This window comes from Carassius auratus, chromosome 27 (genome assembly GCF_003368295.1).
Source record: "Carassius auratus strain Wakin chromosome 27, ASM336829v1, whole genome shotgun sequence".
NCBI lineage: Eukaryota > Metazoa > Chordata > Actinopteri > Cypriniformes > Cyprinidae > Carassius > Carassius auratus.
The window spans coordinates 6110299-6136124 of NC_039269.1; the positions used below are offsets into that span (position 1 = coordinate 6110299).

General features: G+C 34.5%; 1 protein-coding gene across 1 annotated transcript in view; it reads right to left on the minus strand.

The window, feature by feature from the left end:
* The window catches only part of LOC113045219 (protein unc-13 homolog A-like), a 59627-nt gene that overhangs the window by 14761 nt on the left and 19040 nt on the right, over positions 1 to 25826 (minus strand). Inside the window, exons 8-29 of the mRNA XM_026205444.1 lie at positions 25431 to 25454; positions 24341 to 24548; positions 18904 to 19884; positions 17888 to 17990; positions 16384 to 16430; positions 15874 to 15952; positions 15526 to 15531; positions 15226 to 15300; positions 14002 to 14221; positions 12852 to 13079; positions 11456 to 11597; positions 10584 to 10753; positions 10384 to 10499; positions 9928 to 10091; positions 7844 to 7997; positions 6086 to 6154; positions 5876 to 5965; positions 5508 to 5642; positions 3389 to 3516; positions 3177 to 3262; positions 562 to 688; positions 358 to 454 (exon numbers count right to left, since the gene is read on the minus strand). Of these exons, the coding sequence (XP_026061229.1) occupies positions 358 to 454; positions 562 to 688; positions 3177 to 3262; positions 3389 to 3516; positions 5508 to 5642; positions 5876 to 5965; positions 6086 to 6154; positions 7844 to 7997; positions 9928 to 10091; positions 10384 to 10499; positions 10584 to 10753; positions 11456 to 11597; positions 12852 to 13079; positions 14002 to 14221; positions 15226 to 15300; positions 15526 to 15531; positions 15874 to 15952; positions 16384 to 16430; positions 17888 to 17990; positions 18904 to 19884; positions 24341 to 24548; positions 25431 to 25454 (3449 nt within the window). The remainder of the gene's footprint in view (positions 1 to 357; positions 455 to 561; positions 689 to 3176; positions 3263 to 3388; positions 3517 to 5507; positions 5643 to 5875; positions 5966 to 6085; positions 6155 to 7843; positions 7998 to 9927; positions 10092 to 10383; positions 10500 to 10583; positions 10754 to 11455; positions 11598 to 12851; positions 13080 to 14001; positions 14222 to 15225; positions 15301 to 15525; positions 15532 to 15873; positions 15953 to 16383; positions 16431 to 17887; positions 17991 to 18903; positions 19885 to 24340; positions 24549 to 25430; positions 25455 to 25826) is intronic.

Genomic DNA, 25826 nt, shown 5'->3' on the forward strand with positions numbered 1-25826 from the left:
GTGACACTGAAGACTGGAGGAATGATGCTAAAAATACAGCCTTGATCTCAGAAATAAATTACACTTTTAACTGTATTTAAAGTATTTTTTTAAAAATCACAAATTTACTGTATTTTTAATCAAATAAATGCAGCCTTGATGAGCAGAAGACAGAATTATAGCAGATGTTTTTATCCAGTATGCATCAGACAGACCAATGTGTGTGTGTGTGTGTGTGTGTGTGTGTGTGTGTGTGTGTGTGTGTATGTTATTGTGATTGGACTCTCAGGCTAATGTTGGTGTTAAACTCTTCTCTGTGTGTCTTATCACCCAAACATCTCACTATTAAAAACCCAACAGTATACTCCTGATAATTACCCCGTCCTTTGCATCTCTGACCAGAGCACCGTGCAAAAAATCTCTGGAAACTTCCTCGTTCTCATCCAGCCACAGGATCACAAAAGTCTCAAACCATCTGTCAAGACAAAGACAAAACTATTTGCAGCGTGCAGATATTTTTATTCCCCGAGGACCACTGAGGACCATCAAGTCATCCCCAGTGATAGTGACGTTTGCTCTTACGCTGGATACTCTGGCACACGCTTCTGGAAATACAGCAGATCCTTGCAGTATTCGTTGTAGAGCCACTTCACCTTGAAGTGCAGGTTCATGTAATCAGCGCTCTTACACAGTCTGTGTTTCTCGTGTTCTGAGAGACAGGAAGTACATCACAGACAACAGGATATTCATCACAGATGTGATTACAAGACACTTGTTATGATTGCTTGAACAGAAGCAGAGTATGATTCCAGTCCTTTTAACACACGCTTTGTTTATTTAATTAATTATTATTAGAAAAATGCAGTTAAATATAGAGATAGAGAGTCATACAGACTCTAAATTAACTACTGAAATAAAACACATCAGGATGGAATTAAATAATAGAGAAATGAAATGAAACATCTAATTTACACAAACTGCACAGGAACTAAAACATAACATTAGAAAACAGTAAAAAAATTATTATTATTTTTTTTTTAATACAGTTTTGTTCAAAATAATAGCAGTACAATGTGACTAACCAGAATAATCAAGGTTTTTAGTATATTTTTTATTGCTACGTGGCAAACAAGTTACCAGTAGATTCAGTAGATTGTCAGAAAACAAACAAGACCCAGCATTCATGATATGCACGCTCTTAAGGCTGTGCAATTGGGCAATTAGTTGAAAGGGGTGTGTTCAAAAAAATAGCAGTGTCTACCTTTGACTGTACAAACTCAAAACTATTTTGTACAAACATTTTTTTTTTCTGGGATTTAGCAATCCTGTGAATCACTAAACTAATATTTAGTTGTATGATCACAGTTTTTTAAAACTGCTTGACATCTGTGTGGCATGGAGTCAACCAACTTGTGGCACCTCTCAGCTGTTATTCCACTCCATGATTCTTTAACAACATTCCACAATTCATTCACATTTCTTGGTTTTGCTTCAGAAACAGCATTTTTGATATCACCCCACAAGTTCTCAATTGGATTAAGGTCTGGAGATTGGGCTGGCCACTCCATAACATTAATTTTGTTGGTTTGGAACCAAGACTTTGCCCGTTTACTAGTGTGTTTTGGGTCATTGTCTTGTTGAAACAACCATTTCAAGGGCATGTCCTCTTCAGCATAGGGCAACATGACCTCTTCAAGTATTTTAACATATGCAAACTGATCCATGATCCCTGGTATGCGATAAATAGGCCCAACACCATAGTAGGAGAAACATGCCCATATCATGATGCTTGCACCTCCATACTTCACTGTCTTCACTGTGTAATGTGGCTTGAATTCAGAGTTTGGGGGTCGTCTCACAAACTGCCTGTGGCCCTTGGACCCAAAAAGAACAATTTTACTCTCATCAGTCCACAAAATGTTCCTCCATTTCTCTTTAGGCCAGTTGATGTGTTCTTTGGCAAATTGTAACCTCTTCTGCACATGCCTTTTTTTTAACAGAGGGACTTTGCGGGGGATTCTTGAAAATAGATTAGCTTCACACAGACGTCTTCTAACTGTCACAGTACTTGCAGGTAACTCCAGACTGTCTTTGATCATCCTGGAGGTGATCATTGGCTGATCCTTTGCCATTCTGGTTATTCTTCTATCCATTTTGATGGTTGTCTTCCGTTTTCTTCCACGTCTCTCTGGTTTTGCTCTCCATTTTAAGGCATTGGAGATCATTTTAGCTGAACAGCCTATCATTTTTTGCACCTCTTTATAGGTTTTCCCCTCTCTAATCAACTTTTTAATCAAAGTACGCTGTTCTTCTGAACAATGTCTTGAACGACCCATTTTCCTCAGCTTTCAAATGCATGTTCAACAAGTGTTGGCTTCATCCTTAAATAGGGGCCACCTGATTCACACCTGTTTCTTCACAAAATTGATGACCTCAGTGATTGAATGCCACACTGCTATTTTTTTGAACACACCCCTTTCAACTAATTCAACTAATTGCCCAATTGCACAGCCTTAAGAGCGTGCATATCATGAATGCTGGGTCTCATTTGTTTTCTGAGAATCTACTGAATCTACTGGTAACTTGTTTGCCACGTAGCAATAAAAAATATACGAAAAACCTTGATTATTCTGGTTTGTCACATTGTACTGCTATTATTTTGAACAATACTGTATATATAACTTGTCTCGGAGGATGTTTTCTTGTGTTTTGTTTTGTGAAAAATATAAAAAAAAAAGTAAAAAAAAAAAAAAAAGAAAACAGTAAAGCAAGCAAGTAAATCATATATCAAATAAACATAAAAGTAAAGAAAAAAATACTCAAACATCAAGACAGAGGAAATAATAGATTAGGAAGTGTGGAAAAATCAATAAATAAAAATATACTAAATTATAAAATAAATAAACAATAGAAAAATTCAGTTGAACATTTCGAGAGAGAATCACACAAACATAACTAAAACCATAACATTAAGAAGTGAAAGTAAATAAATGAATAATAAAAAATACATTTAAACATTTTAAGATGAACCTGGATTACAAAAGAACTAAAACAACTTATATAATATAATATAATAATAACAGAAAAAATGAGTATGTCATACAATAAATACATATATGTACACACATTAATAAGTGAATTAATAAACAATAAGAGAAAATAAGATTTTAACAAGTAGCTCACTACTCTGTTTTTACCTTCCATGGCGTACTTCATGTCCTGAGCAAACATGTTCCACATCACCTCCGCACTGATCTTTCCCACGTTCAGCTCCTGAGGAAACCTGCACAGGAACACATCTCTCTTAGGTTATATAACTCGCTTTTGTTATTCTATATTACTCTAACCATTGGGTTTCAGGTTGGGTAAGGATCATGCTGGGATAACTCGGGTCTGAACACACACTCACTGGTTCAAGCAGGGCGTGTAAGAGTTCTTGTCCTCCTCTATAATGGAAACGATGAGGGTGATGAGTTTGGACCAGAAGTCCAGGTTCTTGATACTCGGACCCTGTTCTTCAGGAGGAACCGTCTTCGACTGGATATGAACACAGATGAGAGTGTAAAACATACTAACAGAAAACATACTTCAACATAAGACACATGCACTGCAAAAACAGGTGTACTTCCTCAGTATTTTTACTTGTTTTCCAGAACAAACAATCCTGTAAGCTAGACACATTGACTTGAGATGCTAAATGACATAAGATGTTATATCTTGTTATTTGGAAAAATTGCAAAAAAAAAAAAATTAGAAAAGCAATTTATTTATTTATATTGTCTTAAAATAGATTACTTTTTTTTTTTTAGAATTAGAAAAATGCAAATACAACAGCTCAAGATAGAGATTCAAATAACAACATAATTAAAAACATAACATTAGAAAAGAAGTGAACAGAGATAAAAAAGTATCTAAATAATAAACATATTCAATAAAATAATACAAAATAAATAAAATATAATACAATATGCAATTAAACATCTCTAAACAGAGATTCAGACAAACGGAAACAGCTAAATTATACAAAACAAGAAAAGAAAAATAATTGGAATTTTTTTTTAAAACAAGTTAAAGAGAAAATAAGTGGATTTTTTTGTCTGACCCCATTGGCAGATATTTGCAAAAACGCTCGATTAGATTTTTCAGAAAACAATTATTTGTGCCTTTTTGTGTAGTAAACATATCTTGACTTCAGTATGTTTACATATCTCTTTCCGTCATTTTTTATGGTTACTGAAGAAAGACGCCCATTTGCACAAATTGGCAATTAAAAAAATTATGCAGAGAGCATGCAAGAATGCTTCCTGTGTGTACGGTCCATTATCATCTCAGATCCACACACACACACACACACACACACACCAGGAGCATCAGTCAGTGCTGTGGTTATGAGGTGTCACAAACTCCAGACGTGTCTTCCATCTTATTAATAAAGTTCTGCAGTGGAAATGCAGAGAGAGCGAGAGCGAGAGGGATAAACACACGTCACACTGTGCTCTTCTACATTCATAACTGCCACAAAACCTCCACCATAATCAATATTTCATTTTCTATGAGAAGAACTTCAGCGCTCACTGCGCCCTGAATGTAAATTACTAAACAGAATCAAATTAGCATGAAGAGACAAACACAAACTCATTCAGTCAAATGTGATGCTCTCAGTTAAACCAAAGCTTGCAACAGAACATTCAAAAGTTTAAAAGTTCAAAGCATTTAAAAGTTTCCAACAGAACATTTTAAAATTTAAAAGTTCAAAGCATTTAAAAGTTTCCAACAGAACATTTTCAAATGTAAAAGTTCAAAGCATTTAAAAAGGTTCAAACAGAAGATAAAAAAGTGGGGCAGGATTATTATCATTAACTTAAATTAAAATAAAAAGCATTTATTACTTCATACTAAATGTTAACTGAAAAAACATATTAAATTTTTTTTTGTACGAATCATAAAAACCCAAGAACAATTACTGAAACTTTTAACCAAAATTAAAATACAAAATAATAAAAATAAAACCTAATTTAAAATGTTAACAAAAACCATGGTAGCTACCCCGTCACATATATGTCACTATTTGGATGGTAGTTAAAGGAGAAATACTTATTTTCAGACAGACAGCATTTAAGAGGATTTTATTTTTCCACGCTATATTAAATCAGTATGTACAAATAAACTTGATTTGTGAAATATAAAGTGTTTTTAATACCCATGTAACCTTGTATTCTAATAAATAAGGTTATTAAGACACCAATGTTTTAGTGAAATTTCACAATTACCAATTATAATTTCAATACCACTCCAAAAACTACTGTAGGCTAATATGGAGTTCAACCACTATTAAAGACAAGTAAACAAGATAAATAAACAAATTAGTAAGCAACAGAACAAATAAATACAATGCGATATTACAAATTAAAAAAAGCAATGCAAATCTCAGGTATCACATTTGATTTTCTCCCATAAACTGCTTTTAAATGGCATTTATCATGCACTTTTCAGTGCCTTTTAACACACACACACACACACATACTCACTGGGTCATTCTGGTATTCCCGGCTGTAGAGCTCATGGCAGTTATTAAAGATGTACTCGTACGTCGAGTTGAGACATGCTTTCACACAGTCTTTAACGACTTGACTCGCTCTCGGTGGACTCTGCAGCTCCTGCACCTGAAAACACACAACAGTGATTCCTCTCAGAGAGGAGATGCACATTTACACATAGAGGCTTTAAAGGCCTTTAAATGTTGCTGAAGAGTTATAAAACACTGAGCACCATCAGAATATGAATAAAATGTTCAGAGGAGGAAAAAAGACACAAATACTCACAAAGCATGTCGTTAAATTATTTTAATGTAAAAAGCATGTCATTAAATAATTGAGGATCTATGATCAGAACAAACCTTCATCCTGAAGAAAGTGATGCTGGTCAGAAGATCTACAGTGGACTTCAGGTCCTGCAGTCTCTCAGGACTACTAGCTGGAAAATTATTCTGAAACAAACACACACAACTGTGACAAACACAGATACACATTCTACCACACAATTCAGCAGTGGATATAGAGGTATATTATTGAATATCAATGATATATTATTGAATATGTGAACATACTCTGTACATAGAGAGGTCTATCCTCAGGGAGTTGTGCAGCTGATCCAAAAGCTTCACAAAGCGCTCTTTCTGCACAGAAAAAAAAAGTACAATATACACTGTGGAGCAAAAGCAAGGATGGGCAGTATTTATGATGCATGTTTTTCAAATATAAAATACATAACTTTGTAATTTGTATATGATATGGTTGATAAATCGGATTCATATTTTGTATCAAAATACTTTAATGTTTTGTATTGCAAAATGCTTTGTGAGAAGTCTACATGATGAAATCATAAAACCGCAGCCTCTGATTGGTCTTCTCATTAGTTTGCAAAGACTTGTTAATATAATATTAATGTGATGTCTATGCTTCAGTGGTTTGCAATAGACTGAGTTGGATTTGGGTTAATATTCTTTCATAAATTCTGTTCTGATTACGTTTCTGGCTATATTTAAAAAAACACAGTGATCATTTAATATGACTGATAAATAAATATTTAGTTGCTGAATAGTGTACTCTAACTTAAGTAGCTTAGTAGTTTAGTAGGATCATGATTTTGCATACTATTGCATGAATGACTGCCTGACACATACAGATATTATCATATTTATGATTAACAATCAAATAATTAACAAGTTATGAATATTTTTTGCATATATCAGATTTATTGCATGACTCGGGCAGAGAAAAACTGTTACTATCAAATGTTGTTTACTAAATCAATCAGTGTAATGGTGAAGCGACAGATCGAACAGGCCAATTAATGGAAGGTTTGCGAAGAAATTTCATGCTCCCATGTAAAAGTATGTTTTAGTATTTTTAAAATACAAAAATACAGTAGTTTATTTGTATACATGATGTGACTGGCTGCTGTATTTTTTTGTTTATTTTGTTACACTTAGAATTTTTTTTTTTATATACATTTTGATGTATCTTTGCTTTACCCTAAGCAAAAGTTTGAGGTAAGATCTTTAAAAAAAAATTGTCTCTTCCGCTCATCAAGGCTGCATTTATTTGATCAAAAATACAGCAAATACAGTTTGACACAATCAACCACAACATTCTTTTGAATAGAATAGAAAACTTTATTGGTATTAGTGGAAGTTCATTAGCACGGTTCAAATCGTACCTATCTGACTGCCATCCGTTTGTAGCAGTGATATCACATCAAACACAAGTGCAGTATGGAGTACCTCAAGGCTCAGTACTAGGGCCGTTACATTTTTTACGCTTTTCATGTTCCCCTTGGAAGATATCATCAGGAAACATTTCTATCACATTTCTAGCAATTGTAAAACTGCATTTTACCTTCTCCGAAATATATCTAGTCCAAAATGTAGCAGCTAGAGTTCTTACTAGAACCAGGAAGTATTACCATATTAGCCCGGTCCTGTCAACACTGCACTGGCTCCCTATCAAACATTGTATAGATTTTAAAATATTGCTTATTACTTATAAAGCCCTAAATGGTTTAGCACCTCAGTATTTGAGCAAGCTCTTATTGCATTAAAGTCCTCATTAAAATCTTTTATATTTACATTTAGTAGACATTTTTTCCAAAGCGGCTTACAAATGAGGACAAAATGAGGATTTTTGTCACATTATAAACATCTTATACTGTCACTTTTGATCAATTAGAAATTGCAGCCTTGATGAATAAAAGTATTAACTTATTTAAAAAAAAATCTTGCTGACCCCAACCATAAGTTTAAGATCTACACACTTCACACTAGTGTTTTGCAGGTCATTTTGAAATGGTTGAAATCTGAACTGACCCCAAAGTTGGAGGCAGCGAAGCGGTCGGAGGCAGAGACGTTGTTGGAGGATTGTGTCGTATGGGCGTAGTAAGCGTTGATGTTGGCCAGCAGTGTGCTCATGACCGCAGGAACACCAGGACACATGTACTTTGATGACAAACACGCAAAATGCCTGAACACAAACACAGAGGACAAGGTTACTTAGATTTACAGGACTGAAGATAAACACATTTCCTTTATGCATTCATAATTAAGATTGTAATGCAATGACTGTTAAATAAGAGGTGGACGTTATGACCAAAATATTCACAATATAAGTCATTTTCAAACAAAATCTTTATTATAATAATAATGGAAGTTATTTTTAACTGAAATCTTTACAATAATAAAAGTTTCAAACTAAATCTTTATCATGGTAAACGTAATTATCAGCCAAAATCTATTCAACAATATAAGTCATTTTGAACCAAAAGCATTTGCATAATTACATTTTCAACCAAAATCCTAATTAAATTTCAAAATGTACAATATACAATAATAGAAGTCATTTTAAACTAAAATCTCAACACAAAAGTATTTTCAATCAAAATCTTTACAACAGTAAAAGTAATACTTTAACAAAATATGTTACACAATACTTGACATTTAAAATAATTTTCATTCAAAATCGATTTTTTTTTAGCAAAATCTTTACAATAATACACAACAACCAAAATATTTTCCACAATATCTTTCATTCAAAATTTTTACAGTGATTATCATTTTCAACTACAGTAAGGAATGACCTAACATTACAGTAATTCTTCCTGAAATCAGAGATGCTAATTCAATTTAATGTCAGACTCTATATTTCTCAACAATGTCACATAATGACAAATTAAATTTAAAAATGCTAAACTCACATTTTTCACAACCAATCGTATCTCATTGAGGTTTTACAATTCCCAAATACTTATATTTGGCTAAGTTCAAAGATGGAATATATCTAATTTATCATAATTTCAGAGACAGGTTGTGATAGTGTCCAGCTAATGAGGTTTATTGATTAAACAAGGCTTGAGTTTTCCCATTCCAGCAGAGTCTGCTTGTTGTCTTTAAAGCTCACGACACACACTACACTAAGAGTCTCCTGAGACTCAGGGTGATCTGACCACTGATCAGAACATGAATCATATCCTCATTATTATGGATGTCCTCGTCTTTGGTGGCAGGAAGCTAATGAGGTGTTTCCAGCAGCGCTCTGAATACACGCATGGGTCAAAGAACAGCTCAGTAACACTCATTAACATCAGAAACCAGAGGACAGAACAGATGATTATGGCTCTTCAGCTGTGCTATTTTAGTACCAGTGAGATACTGTTATTGAGAATTCGATCTGAATATTCACAAAGCTGGAATGCTGTACTTCGAAACAATAGCCCTACAACCTGTGTTGAGAAGAAGCAGCAGTCGTCCACAAGTGAGCAGAGAAAAATGTATGCCTCTTAGAAAACGTACAAATAAAGATAATTTTAGACGTTTCATTACTATTTGGAGCATTGGGATCTCTAGGAGAGGGCTTTATTAACTCATTTTTGTGAAAACCTCAAATTCGACCAAATCTGATTTAGTTTTTTTTTTAACAAATCTGATTTAGTGTAACTTCTTTTGTTACACAAGATAAACGATCAACATGTTGTTTTGTAATTCAATAAAATAACAATCATTATTTGATCATTACGGAGCCCCGTAAGTGACAAGGTGATGGAAATATATATTTTTTCCTCCCATCTCATTTTATTTCAATCAGCAAAACTTTGCAGAGAGAACGCCGAAAAATTACAAGCACAAGTAAAGCTTTTCTGGAAAAACCTGAAACTTTTGCATTCAAACACAAAAGCATTAAAATATTTTTTTTCCTCCTATCTGATATTTATTCCCATCAATGTTTCCTGTTAGGAGCTCCACAGGTCAACAACTTTTGACAATTAACATCTACTTTCACTGTTCAATTTCCTCAAAGAGGTTCTCTTTGATGCATTCACTTGTTTGTTTGATTGTTTCATTCATTCAAGTGAGTAATGTAATTATCAGTATTGTAAACATGGAGTCGTTCAGCTTACGTCATGGCCTGATAGATCGATTCCACTCCATATCTCATAGCAAACTCATCCACGATCTCCTGCGCCGTCTCATCGAAGTACACTTTCCAGGCGTCATCACCTTTGGCATCAGGGATCTTCACCACGCCGCTGTTCTGCTTCTCTGTGGTGTAGTGGAAGATGTGCTGCAAAGCATCATGGGAAGATGGGGAGAATGTTGATCTGAATGTTGTTATGAGAACGTATATCAAATATTAATACTCCACATAAACATTACTTTAAGAACATTTTGTTCTAACCCTTTAAAAAATCTTAGTGAAAGTTGTGAGAGTGTTTCCTGTTAGCTGGGTTGATGCATCAAAAAACATATGTATCTAACTATAATGTCAATATGTTTATCAGGGATTTCAATATATGTAACTAGTGGTCGACCGATATATCGGCCGATATTTGGCATTTTTCAAAGTTTGCATGTACCTCATGCAGGCAGGTGTACTGAACGTGGTACGGAGACACAGTCTCCTCTCCTTTGATCTCCACACTGATGTGCATGCGGATCGCTCCGGACACAGCCGACTTATCCGTGCGCTTGTCTGTTCAGAGAGATTTTCATCATTCCTCCAAAATCATATTCATAGAGACGTAACTAAAATATCTATGCAACGACTCAGACACACCGAGGTTGTACCAGACGTCCATTTCTCCACTCAGCGTTCGCACTTCGATGATGGTCTGTCCCAGGAAATCATCAGACTCCCGCTTGAACCGCTGCTTCACACGAGACTTGATATCATCGTCCTCGTCCCAGACGCGCACCTTTATCCGGTCGGAAGAGTTATGACACTCACTGCACACCAGAGACACAACCTGGGTTATTATCGGTAATTAAAAACATTTACATTACACAAACATTTTAATTACTTGTAACTACATTTAAATATATATATATATATATATATCATTTTAAGTTGATGTACTAAAATACCCAAAAATGACATAAAAAAATAAATAAATAAATAATAAAAAAAAAAAAACAATTTAAAAAAAATTTAAAAATGCAAGAAAATTACAAAAAAATATAGCTAAAATGAAAATGCAAAAAAAAAATCTAGTTTAAAATATTTATAAAAACTACAATAGCATTTCAGTGGTACTACAATAACACTGCTTGGAAAAAAAACTCAACCTGTCAGTGAGTGAAAAATTGGGCTAAAATCGTGCAGTGTGGACAGTAATTACATCAGTAAATGAGGATCATGGACAAGACACACCTGAACTAAATGACATAATCAACAGGAGACAGAAACTAGGTTACACAGAGTACATGGGGAACGAAAACACAACAAAGCGCCCATTAATATTTATTATTGTAATAAAGCTATTTTTGTTATGTACATATATGTAAAACAAAACCTTACGTACCTCATATAATCAATGTACATCTTTTAAGAAAGAGTTGGATAATAATAAATAAGTAATTTAAAAAAGAAACTAAAGGGTTTGATTTTGTTTTGACATTTTGCTTCAAGTCGAACATTCATGAACTCACAAGTGAAAGCTCTCATCCCAGATGGGATTGAGATTGCCGTAGATGGTCTTGGTTCTCTTCTTGGTTTTTCCCACCTGTACTGTAACATACGGGTCACTCGAACCCGTCTTATCCTTCGCCTGCAGACCCTGAGCACAAACCACTTACACAGAGAAAATCATGTCTTTAGAGACGATGCAAACACATGTGCCTGTGCTGGCAAAATTAGTCACAATGAACACATTTTCAGTTACTTAAATTTTCACATCCCCTATTACAATACATTCAAAAGCATGCATGTTTTGTTGGACATCTATTTGAAGGCATAAGAGTCAACAAACTCAATTCTGAGAAAAATCTAATTCATGCTTTATGAAGGTTGATACTCCTTCAAAAGGTTGATACTCCTCTCAGAAATGTACAAATAAAGATCATTCTTAATGTTAAATTAATATTTGGAGCATTGGGATCACTAGAAAAGGGCTTAATGAGCTCTTTTTTGTGAATTCCTCAAATAGACAATTTTCACTTATTTTGTCTGTAGCTCAAAATTATTCCGTGTGCATTCCGACTCATTTTGCCAGCATGGTTCACATATAGAGGTCAACCGATACTGTTTTTTTTTTGCCAGCCGATGCCGATATCTTGGAAAGTAGATGGCCGATATAAACCCGAAATAAATTTATTTATTTTGATTAATATTTAAGAAATGTTTAAAATGGATAAAAAACACATTTGTAAAATAAACATACTTTACATGACAGATTATTTTTTCACAAATAAATAAATATTTAATAAAAATATAATTAAAAAGGAAGTAAACACTGTAACCAACAGGGAACTCTATTTAATCCTATTTTTTCAAATAAAGCCAAGGTAACCCTCATTTTACATACAGAACACAGAAAAAATGATATGAATATGACTGTGGTAAAATGCATAAAGCACAGCTTAATTTAAACACGCAATTATGCGGTCACATGCACACTTCACAAGATCTCACAACAGGATTCGACTAAGTTTGCACGGTTTTTTAAATTACATTTTCATTGTTTAAACTGTATACATGTGTATTTGCTGACGGCAAACAAGAAAGTATAATAATGTTTGCCTTTCTATTGCTAATAATATAAAAGCAATCGTTTTAATACTTTTTAGTCTACATTTTAATTCCTTTGTTTAACAGATTTATCGGATTATTAGACAGGCTTGTATCCATATTAGACAGAACTATTAATGTCGACAGCGAACAAGAGAGAGTACAAAATAAAAGTCCCACCTTGAACACATCAGCCAAACAGAAAAACTTATCGGCCGATGCCGATATTTAAAAAATATATATATATATCGGCAGATATATCGGTCGACCACTAGTTACAGATATGGTAATCCCTGATAACTGTAATTCAGAGCTCACCTGTGATGCTGATTTTGGCTGACCACTTCGACGTCCCGTCCAGAACGCTCTGCTTGATTTGTTTCATCTGCGTTCCGTGGCTCGCTTTGGGAACGTCAAACACTTCCTGGATCAGCTCGAAGATCTCGGGTTTGTTGCGCTCGCGGATCTTCATGCGGTCCTTCAGAACCATGATGATGTTCTGCGTTCGGTCTTCAGCGCCGTGCTTCGAGCTCTTCTCAGCAGCTCCTGACCATCACATCCACAACATCAGTCATGCATAAAAATTATATCATGTTTAGGATTAAGACGTTTACGTTAAGACGTAGTTAGTGGGGAAGCATTATCTTATGAATAACGGAAAATTCTGTGTTTGGGAAAGAGTTAAAGAGAAAATATGTTAAAATCAAAGGTAGCATTAAGCATTAGGGCTGGCAACATGGCTGAAAAAAACTACATTTTAATTTTGAATTTAAATATGATCAAATTTATAATTATATTCACATTCAAAATGCATAATTTCAGATAGGGTGAAAAAAAGCTTCAGGCTTTTCTCCTGAGGCCATAAGATGGGTCATCGAGCAAAATATTACTAATGCACATTTATTCAAAGCATAGGATAACATTACTATCTGTGAAAAAATGTAATGTTGCTTAAACAGCTATAAACAAAACAGCATCATGCATGTATGTATCGTTTAATACAAAGAGTATCACACAGGGTGCATTTTTTATTTAAAAAGTTGTTGTAGTGTTGTAGTGTGATGGGGTAAAAAAAACTTGCCATAAAATCTCAAGATCTGTTTTTTCAAAGTTAAACTTGGTTTAATTTTACATGGCTTTCTAAACGGCTACGGTGATAGATGTCCCTCTAGAAAATGTTCAAAATATGTGTTTTGTATGAATGGCTTTGTTTCAGTTTTGACTTAAATGGCATCTTCTCTGCATTGATGTTCCCTTTTCCTGCAATATTTGTAATTAACAAAACAGCTGCGCCGCATTTAGCGGCTTCAACTGTATAAGCTAACAAAAACATTAAAATGCAATGATACACTTAATGCAAACCTAAAATTTGAATGCAACATTCGTGCATTCTAATGTAGATTTTTATTTCAATTTGACAAATATTTGAAAATATTTTTGACAGCCCTAGTAAGCATTGAAATCTCACTCTGCAGGCAGTCGGCGTTGAGCAGGTCCTGGCACTTATCGTGGCACTTGACGCCGCACTCGGAGCAGCGCATGCCCTGACGCGCAATGCCCCACAGCAGACCCTCGCACTCGTAGCAGTAGGTGGGTGTTGTGGCCGTCCACACCTCGAAGTTGTGCGGCGTGGTGCAAGAGATGGGGTAGATCAGAGCCTGCAGTGTCTTCTTATACACATGACTCTTCTGCACCAGCACAAACACACCAGCGTTACTTAGGCTTTTATATATATATGAGCCAATACATTTATGGCTGAACTATATACTCACATGTTTCAGTTTCATGAAACATTTTTAGTATTTAAAGCTATACATTGATATTATATTTATTCAGTAATTTATAATTTGTGTTAAAATATTATTTAAAATTATATATATATATATTTTTAATCTCCCCACTCATCACCATAACATTTAGTTCATGTGGAAATAAAAAATAAAATGATAAAATATTGTATTTATTCATATTTTCTTACTGAATGCATGTTAGACATATAAAGCTATTAATAATAAATATATATTTTTATATTTAATGGTGTTATATTTATGATTAACATTGTTTTTTAACTCAATTGCTTTTTTTATGAGAATAAATCCCCACTCATCAGCATTACATTTATTTTATTAGGTATTTAGTCTTTTTTTTTACTTAATGCATGTTAAAAATATAAAGCTATTTTATATATATAAATGGTATTACATTTATTATTTATATTTGTTTAACTATATTTTCGTCAGAATAAATCTCTACTCAGCACTATGACATTTTGTTTATACAAGAATAAAAAATTGAAATGATAAAAAATACCATTTATTCATATTTGCTTTCCGAATGCATGCAAAATATTCTTTATTAAAGCTTTATTGATTTTACATTAATTTAATATTTTATTTGTTAACATCTTTTTTGTCAATCAGAATAAATCTCTCCACTCATCACCAATGATATTTAGTTTATACAGGAACAAAAAAAAAATTTTACAAAATAAAATATTTATTAACTTTTTTCAGTTAACATTTTTTATTTTAAATTTCAATTTATTTTAATTTATTTCAAGTTTTTGTCACTTCAGTACTTCAACTTCAATATTTATATTTTATTTTATTTCAGCATTATAGTCAAAAATATTTTTAGTATTTTTAGTTTTTGTTTTAGTAAGGGCATTCTTGTAGAAAGACTCATCACTGACCAGCTCCTCGTTGTTGAGAGTGCTAGAGGCCATAGCAGACGTGATCCCAGCCTTACGAGAGTTCTGCACTAAAGACTAAAACACCACACGATCATTAATATCTCACAACAATTAGATGAAACAGAGAGCAAATGAAGTCTTCACAGAGTTTCACCAAAGAGAAAAATCTCACATGTGTCTCCTCTTCAGAAGAGATCTCAAGAATGTCTCAGATTTACCAAGACGTTAACTTATAAACACTGATAGTTGTAACATTTACCAAAAGAAAACAATGGTGCATTAATCATTACAAATCCTTACCATAGCCTGAGTCCAGACAGCAGAGGCAAAGAAAAAAGAAAAGACAAAAACTGTTAAAAGAGAAAGTACTGTGTCCCAAACAGCCAATCAAAAGAAAGCACAGACTTTAAGAATGTATTACCCTAATGAAACACTGATACAGTAAATGCATTGACTTCTCAATTACTAAAGTGTGCTTGTTTTACTCTATACAAGGGTGAATTTTACTAATAAGATCATTTTGGTCATTTTTGTACTTCTGAGTTTGTAGTGCATTGTGGTTTGTAATTGTAACCAGTAAACCAATCCGTCCCAATGCAGAGGAACGTAACACATAAACTTTCGGAGGTTCTGATTTTGGTTTCTCACCAGATCTCTGACCAGAGGAATGGTCTTCCTCTTCCTCAGATCAGGCATGCTGTCAATGCTGTACAGCGCTCCACCCATCCTGGAGAAATAGACATAATCATAAGCGTAATGTTGCATGAAAATAACCTCCCTTCCTCAGATGCACACAGAAAATCAGATCCATTCACTGCCTCGTCATCAGCAATATAACCATTATGCACAGAGCAAGATACAGTATGTCATCTCTAATTAATACAGAAGTAGAAATTTAGCTATTTTTGCATTTGTGCATTTGGCAGATGCTTTTAACCATTGCATTAAAGCTATGCATTTTAATAGTTCATGCATTGCCTAACGGCATGTACAACTGTCTTATGTTTGTTCAGAAGTCTGAGGAATCAGTATGATTAGACAAACACTTTAATATATAAGTGTGCATTAGACCAATGTCATTCCACTTGACTGACGTCTTTTATTAGTTGTTGATTGCTCTATAATCAGTTTGTGGAGAAGAGTTTGACTTAGACTCACCCTCCTTTACCGAACCACAGCGACTGAGAGTCTGTTTCTCCTCGTGCCTGAGACAATGACCGAGAAAGAGAGAGAAATGAATATTTGATCAGTTTTATTAGCTGATTAGCTTTGATCAGAGTCAAAATATTTTTTTGTATTCAACACAAACACGGCAACACAACAAGAGTTTACTACAAAAAACCAGGGTTATTGCTTACTTAAACTAAAACCATCAACATTTTGCTTAAAATAAAATTAACATTTAACTCAACATAAATATATATAAACTATTATTTAAATTATTATAAAAAATTTTTTTTTTTTTTTTTTTTTTTTTTTGGTCAAGACAACATCTCTATAAATAAAAATAAATATATTAATACAAATTATAGACCTTACAAATAAGGCAAAAACACAACAAAATGACAAAAAAATTAAATGATAACTTAATTAAATTAAAAACAGAAAATATAGAAATATATAAAAAACTATAAAAGTACATCACACTAAAATACCACTGCAAAAAACAGTAGAAAAGCTACTTTCTAAAGTAGAAAAACAACAGATTATCAATCATTCAGTAAACCTCCTGCATAAATATAGCATTTGACTGGCATTAAATATAGTATTTAACAAAATGTGCAATGTGTTTCAGCAATTTACAAGCAATTATATTTATACAAAAATATTCCGAAACATTTAAAAAGCTGGACTTTTAGAACGTTCATCCAAAAATATTTACAAATATCACGTAAAAGGAACATTTGCAAAACGTTCTTAGATTTATAGATTTTTTAGCTAATGCAGGAATTTCGTGATGTTTTTAATTACTTAAAAATTAATGAATGCCAAATATTTTAGCTGTTTTATGCACACAAGTTAAAAACGTACAGAAAACCACTACAGAACGTTCACACCAACAACAACAGACCCACCTGACAGTCTCGTCCAATCATGGGTCATCTGAGCGAACATGCAAATCGCTAAAGCAATGAAAAGAGACTGGAAAGACGACAAAACGGTGGGATACAAACAGACAACAAAAGGATAAAGTGTCGACAGAATAACGCACACAAAAAAGAAGCAAAGAGGACGTGGCAAAATGCGAAATAATCAGGACAGCGGTTAGAATGGCGTTAGCATTAGCATGGTGTCTCATCGCATTATAAGCAGAAAATGTGTACGAAAATATAAAAACAAATATTGTTTGCAAATCATTATACTTCCATAATGTAAATGAAACGGAGAGAAAATGAATGTGAGTTTGCAGTGATTGTGAAAAAAAAATTAAAAGACAAACATTTTTTTTTATTGTGAAATAACGTAAACTGAATCTCTCGCAATAACATCAAGAACAGGTATTCAGATATAAACTGGTCAATTGTGATTTCCTGAATTCATGCTGATTTCAAGCATTTCAAGCAAGTAAAAACAAGACATAAATCAACATAATAAACTGATTCTGGGTCCAGCAATAGCGTGATAGCTTAAGCGCTCTACAGAAGCTAGTGAACTGCCTCACCTCCTGTAACTGTTGACGGACTTTCTCAAAGAGTCGTAGCCAGTTCTCCTTAGCTCTGACCGCTGGGTCCACCGGCTCCTTCAACTCCTCCTTCACCGCTTCACTACACAGACAGACAACAATGTTTGCAATCTTTAATGCAACAAAATTAGGCTAACAATTCCCTGGAGCTGTCTCTTGGATTCATCCACACTAGAGTAATTAAAAACAGCTCTAATTCAACCAATAAATGTGGTTTGTTGGCCAAGCTTTTGGGCACTTATCAACTGGTCAGAATGGAAAGACAAGCTGGCTGACCATCTAAACCAGATAAAATATCCAAAAACACAGATTCAGTCATCCAGTAATTGCGGTTTGTGCTTTTAAGGTGGCCAAATTAGTCTGGTTTACTGGTTTTAAAGTGGTTTTGGCACTTAAGAGCTGGCCAAGCTGGATAATAAGCTGGTCGACCCTCTACACCAGGTCAAATATCCTACAAAACAGTTTTAAAAGCATACAATAAATAATATTTAAGCATTTTAGGTGGCAAAGTTTGTCAAGTTTTGTTGGTTTTAAAGAGGTTATGGGCACTTATCAGCTGGCCAGACTGGAACGCATGCTTGTTGACCATCTAAACCAGGTCAAATATCCTAAAGACATCTATTAAATAATCTAATAATTGTGGTTTATGCATTTTAGGTGGCCAAATTACTCTAGCTTACTGGTTTTAAAGTGGTTTTGGGCACTTATCAGCTTGCCAGACTGGAAGACAAGCAGGTTTACCATCTTAACTAGGTAAAATATCCAAGAAACACAGATTTAGTCATCCAATAATTGTGGTTTGTGCATTTAAGGTGGCCAAATTAGTCTGGTTTACTGGTTTTAAAGTGGTTTTGGCACTTAACACCTGGCCAAGTTGGATAACAAGCTGGTCGACCCTCTACACCAGGTCAAACATCCTACAAACAATTCATACAATAAATAATATTTAAGCATTTTAGGCGGCCAAGTTTGTCAGGTTTGTTGGTTTTAAGTACCTCTCAGGTTCAGGTTCTGGTTCCTCCTCTTCGAAAGTAGGAGATGGAGGTGGACTCTCAGTCTTTATTTCCTCTTTTGGAGGTTCTTCCATGACAGAGTCGTCTTCTTGAAGAGGAGGCTCCTCCTCCATCGGTGGCTCTACTGAGGGCAGTTTCTCCTCGGTCGGGGTTGGAGGTTTAGGTTCGGGTGCAGGTTTGGAGATGGATGTTGGGGCAGGAGCGGGAAGCTCAGGGGATTTGGTTTCAGGTGGAGGCATCTGTTGGGTAGGTGCAGGAGCAGGAGGTTGAGTCACTGGAGGCTGGGATTGTGTTGGTGGAGGTTGGGATTGAGTTTTTGGTGCAGGAGGTGTTGGTGAAGAAGTAGATCCACCCAACCCAAACACAGCAGTCAACGGCTTAGCCATGGCGAAGAAAGACTGAACCGAAGGGATGGGGCCTGAGGACTGCTGTTGGGGCGGTGCTTGTTTTTGGGAGGTGGGAACTTGATGGTTTGGGGGTTTGGTTTGAGGTTGGGGTTGTGTCTTATTGGACGGTTGGCTGGCGTTTTGAGACTGTTGATGAAGCGAGGCCTGTTTCTCCAGAGGGGGTCTCGCGGCTGATGGGACCTCCATTATTGGGGCGATGCTGGTTGGAGTTGGTGTGAACGAAAGCTCTTGGTCCTCGTCCACCGGATACAAATCTTCATCGACATAGTTGAAGTCCTCCTCGCCCTCGTACATGTCCACCTCTTCTGGATACAGGTCAGCATCTTCTTCCTCGAATAGAGCACCTTCTTCTCCTCCATCTTTACTGTAGGCGCATTCATCGCTGTAGGCGCCCTGCGTCTCGTCCCAGTCCGGCGAGCCCTTGCTGTAGGACACGGACGAGTGGCAGGAGTGGTACGAGTCGTTCTCGTCGTAAAGTTCTCGCTCGCCGTACTCTTCGCTCAGTTGGGAACTGCAGTGACTGAGCTCGGCTGAGGATGCATAGCTCCCGGTCGGGCTGGAGGAGGACGGAAAGTGAGCAGAGATTATGCAGAAGAAGAGAAATAGATCGGCATGCTCACTGTGTTTTGGGAAGAGTGAAAAAAGTCTGCACACATTTTATGCAAACAGTTTGGTTAATTTTGACTTTATTTCCCTGACTATATCCCTTACTGTGTCGGCTGCTGTTTAATTTAATTTAATTTATAACCTGAATGCACTCTAAGTCGATTTGGATAAAAGCGTCTGCTAAATTAAATTAAATTAAATTAAATTAAATTAAATTAAATTAAATTAAATTAAATTAAATTAAATTAAATTAAATTAAATTAATAAATTAAATGATGTTCTTCCTCAGTATTTTTGTCTTGTTTTCCAGTACAAATACCTAAATATTCTTAAATCAGTGCATATTTTCTTGAGATGCACAATGACATAAGATAAAAATTCTTATTTTCTAAAAAAAACTGATTGAGAAGTAAATTTATGGATATAAAAAAATTGGGGGAATTTTTTTTAAATGTGGTCGAAAAAATAAACTGATTTTCTGTTTAAATTAAGTTAATTTCTCTGACATTTTTTAACCCTTTAAATGCCACCCTGTCCTGTATACGGGACGCCTACATTTACCTAACTATATTACAATTAAATCGAATCTAATCTTGACAAACTATATACAGTATTGTTCAAAATAATAGCAGTACAATGTGACTAACCAGAATAATCAAGGTTTTTAGTATATTTTTTATTGCTACGTGGCAAACAAGTTACCAGTAGGTTCAGTAGATTGTCAGAAAACAAACAAGACCCAGCATTCATGATATGCACGCTCTTAAGGCTGTGCAATTGGGCAATTAGCTGAAAGGGGTGTGTTCAAAAAAATAGCAGTGTCTACCTTTGACTGTACAAACTCAAAACTATTTTGTACAAACATTTTTTTTTTCTGGGATTTAGCAATCCTGTGAATCACTAAACTAATATTTAGTTGTATGACCACAGTTTTTTAAAACTGCTTGACATCTGTGTGGCATGGAGTCAACCAACTTGTGGCACCTCTCAGCTGTTATTCCACTCCATGATTCTTTAACAACATTCCACAATTCATTCACATTTCTTGGTTTTGCTTCAGAAACAGCATTTTTGATATCACCCCACAAGTTCTCAATTGGATTAAGGTCTGGAGATTGGGCTGGCCACTCCATAACATTAATTTTGTTGGTTTGGAACCAAGACTTTGCCCGTTTACTAGTGTGTTTTGGGTCATTGTCTTGTTGAAACAGCCATTTCAAGGGCATGTCCTCTTCAGCATAGGGCAACATGACCTCTTCAAGTATTTTAACATATGCAAACTGATCCATGATCCCTGGTATGCGATAAATAGGCCCAACACCATAGTAGGAGAAACATGCCCATATCATGATGCTTGCACCTCCATGCTTCACTGTCTTCACTGTGTACTGTGGCTTGAATTCAGAGTTTGGGGGTCGTCTCACAAACTGCCTGTGGCCCTTGGACCCAAAAAGAACAATTTTACTCTCATCAGTCCACAAAATGTTCCTCCATTTCTCTTTAGGCCAGTTGATGTGTTCTTTGGCAAATTGTAACCTCTTCTGCACATGCCTTTTTTTTAACAGAGGGACTTTGCGGGGGATTCTTGAAAATAGATTAGCTTCACATAGACGTCTTCTAACTGTCACAGTACTTACAGGTAACTCCAGACTGTCTTTGATCATCCTGGAGGTGATCATTGGCTGAGCCTTTGCCATTCTGGTTATTCTTCTATCCATTTTGATGGTTGTCTTCCGTTTTCTTCCACGTCTCTCTGGTTTTGCTCTCCATTTTAAGGCATTGGAGATCATTTTAGCTGAACAGCCTATCATTTTTTGCACCTCTTTATAGGTTTTCCCCTCTCTAATCAACTTTTTAATCAAAGTACGCTGTTCTTCTGAACAATGTCTTGAACGACCCATTTTCCTTAGCTTTCAAATGCATGTTCAACAAGTGTTGGCTTCATCCTTAAATAGGGGCCACCTGATTCACACCTGTTTCTTCACAAAATTGATGACCTCAGTGATTGAATGCCACACTGCTATTTTTTTGAACACACCCCTTTCAACTAATTGCCCAATTGCACAGCCTTAAGAGCGTGCATATCATGAATGCTGGGTCTCATTTGTTTTCTGAGAATCTACTGAACCTACTGGTAACTTGTTTGCCACGTAGCAATAAAAAATATACGAAAAACCTTGATTATTCTGGTTAGTCACATTGTACTGCTATTATTTTGAACAATACTGTATCGTTGGAAAGGTCTAAGACTCCCAAATATATATTTTACCAATGTTTTTTGTTAAAAAATTATGTAGGAAAAGTAATAGATTAATTTATGACAAGAGTGCACCCTCAGAAATCTAAATTATAACTGGAGTTTTGACCTTTGTTTAAAAAAAAGACTTGCCTTTTTCTCTATCACATTTTAGAAATCATCAGAAATTATTTATCAACTGAAAACTTAAAATCTCAAAATTCATCCTTTAAAACCCATTTTAAAATCAGACATTGCATTACCATGTAAATGGTACCAATATCATGTTACAAAATATCTTCATTCATGAATTATAAAAATTTAGGTTTGAATTGTGCCCTATAAAGTCTATGCCAAAAATGTGAGTGAACAGGCTACTACTGCTTCTCTTATTGCAAACAGGGCTGATCCAGGAACAGATCCATTGAGCCCTTTAGCAAGTCATGCTGATGTCAGGTATTTTTATAAATCAATGAAAACTCGTCTGGTTGAATAATGGAAGAGAAACAAAAGAGACAGTCGAATTGAAAGGTCTTTGTGAGGTGAAAAAGTGTAGCAGAAAAAAAGAGCGAGATAAAAGACACGCCGATCAGACATGATGAATGAGTCCATTACTGGAGAACCGAAGAGAAAGAATGAGCAAAATACACACTTTCATACCTGCTGAGAAACACCTTCTCACACCGCATCAAATCACTGTGTCATGATTGTTTCAGGGTTGTTTCATTAATATTAAATAAATCTGTTTAACCAAATGTATCTGTTTAACCAAAATATATTTGAAATTAATATGTTGGAAACAGTGTGGCTTAATGAAATATATATGTATTTTTCATATTGAAAATATGTTTTTGTTTAAACCTCCGATTGCCCAAATATATTTCAAAGACACACACACTTACACACACACACAAATAAATGTTAAAATACATTTTAGGTTAATAAATAAGTCCAAGTTCAAAAGTTTGGGATGACTTTTGTTTTTTAAAGAAGTGTTTTCTGCTCATCAAAGCATCATTTATTTGATTAAAAATACAGGAAAAAAACAGTAATCTTGCAAAATGTTTTTACAATATATAATAATGGTTTCTATTTTAATATATTTTAAGACATATTTTATTTCTGTGATGCAAAGCTGAATTTGCATCATCATTACTCCAGTATAAAGTGTCACATGATCTTCAGATTTATTTTTCGTTATCAACAGCTGCGCTGACAAATATTTTTTTGGAAACTGTGATACTTTTTCAGGATGCTTTGATGAATAAAAACATAAAAATAAACAGCATTTATTCTAAATATAAATCTTTTCTAACAACATAAATCTTTGCTTTCACTTCTTAACACATCCTTGCTGAATAAAAGTTTTAATTTCTTTCAAAAAAAGAAACAAAAAAAAAAAAACTTTCGAACCGTAGTGTATATTGTTAAGATTTCTATTTTAAATAAATGCTCTTCTTTTTAACTTTTTATTCATCAAAGAATCCTGATAAAAAGTATTACAGGTTCCAAAATAAATATATATATATAAAGCAGCTTTTCAATACTGATAATAAATCAGTATATTATCATGATTTCTGAAGATGTGACACTGAAGACTGGAGGAATGATGCTGAAAATACAGCGGAGCATCACAGAAATTAAATTGATTTTAATGTATATTAAAATAGAAAAACATCATGTTACATCATCATACTTATATTTCACAATATTATTATTTTTCCTGTATTTTTGATCAAATAAATGCAGCTTTGATGAACAGAAGAAACTCTAGTAACATTAAAAATCATTCTGATCCCAAACATTTGAACAGTATTGTTCCACAATTGTTTCCACAAGCTTTATATACATAATATAAATATATAAAAATAAATATTAATGTTTTATACTTTAAAATACATATAAACAATTTATATGTATATATGGAGGAAAATAAAAACATAGAACTTTTTTTTTTTTTTTTTTTTTACATATTTGGGGGATATCATACATATAGATTTTTTTTTTGGGTTACTGAGATGTTTCTGTATGATTCCATGTGGAATATGTTAGTAACACAAACAGAAGCCAAGCAACACAATACCAAAGGTCACGAAGGCTCTGGTTAAGGCACTGTTAGAAATCTGCTGGCGTTACGAGCACAGGACTAGTAGTTTCTCTCTCATCTCACCTGACGCCCCTCGGGTGATCGTAGTCCAGGTCGCAGTTGTTGGAGCGTGTGTATGGGGCGCGGGGACCGCGGTGCTGGTGGCTCATGGGATACTGGTGGACCGAGGCGTTGGGTTGTGATGTGGTGTAGTACGGCGGTGGGATGCTGTTACTGGTCTCACTGCGGTAATCACTGTCTCGGTCATCCATCGCGCTGTCTGGATCATTGTCTACACACACACACACACACACACACACACACACACACACAAATCAAAGACACGTTTGTGTTTATTAAAACGACTATTCAAATCTGTGACGACCTGGTGTTGTTTGAACAGACAAAAAAATTAGTCAATTTTGATAACATGCCTTCTTATAGACTAGTGGAAAGAAAACTCCTTAAAATACACATTTGTTTTATTACACTTTATCTATTTGCTTCAGTATTTTTCAATTGCAATGCATATCTTTAAAGGCCATTTCTCAAAAAAAACTTTTTATTCCTTTCTGTATACTGAAGGAATTAAGAGAACAGTTTGTTCACATTTCACTGATTTTATATTCCAACATGAATATTTTTATGGCTTTTTACAGTAAAAAATAAATAAACGGTGTAAAAACTGTTTAACTCTGATAATTAAACAAGGATTTTGAACCTGGCTTTAAACAATGTTCAGATTTCCTTTCTGGAAATATTCACAAATTAGTGCGTGTTTAATTAGATAAAGCCTTGTTTGCATATTTAAACATTTCAGAAAACATGAAATACAAACTAAACTAAAGTGACAGAAATATGGCATATAAAAGAAAACAAATCCAAAATATGTGAATCTGTGGTAAAATAAAAATGCATACTGCACAAATAACTTACTGCCTTCAACAGTAAACATTTTGTAAATTAACGTAGTTTTGTGCAACGAAGGCAGATGATTAATCGGTTTATTTGTGGAATATCTGTCAGTGTGATAACTGTGTCAGCTTTCACATAAAGCATAAACCAGATGAAACATAAGTGTGTTTGTTTATCAAGCACATTTAATTCAATGTAAAACCAATAGGACAGCAGATGTCAGATTAATAAGTTGATGATGACAGATATGAAAACTCACTCTGCTGGTCGCCCCACCAGTTACCTGTGAGAGACAAAGGAAGATCGAGAATTACCCACAATGCAGTGTTTACGTTTAACCTGAGTTTGTGATGAAAGTGTTTCCAATGACAACAGTAAAGCATAAGGGTAAGCAAAGGATGACATAATGCTGATCATTTTTGATACAACATTTATAACTATCAGTATATTGCTATTAAAATAAATACTAGACATACCCATGCAGATTTTCTAGATTAGATTTGTACTTTCCTTTTCAATATTTTTTAAGATAAAAATAAATAAACGCACTTAAGCTAGTAAACTATGTCATACAGTTCATATTTCAAATAAATGCAGTTCTTACAATTTTCTATTCATCAACAAATCTTGAAAAATAAATTGTGTCACAGTTAAA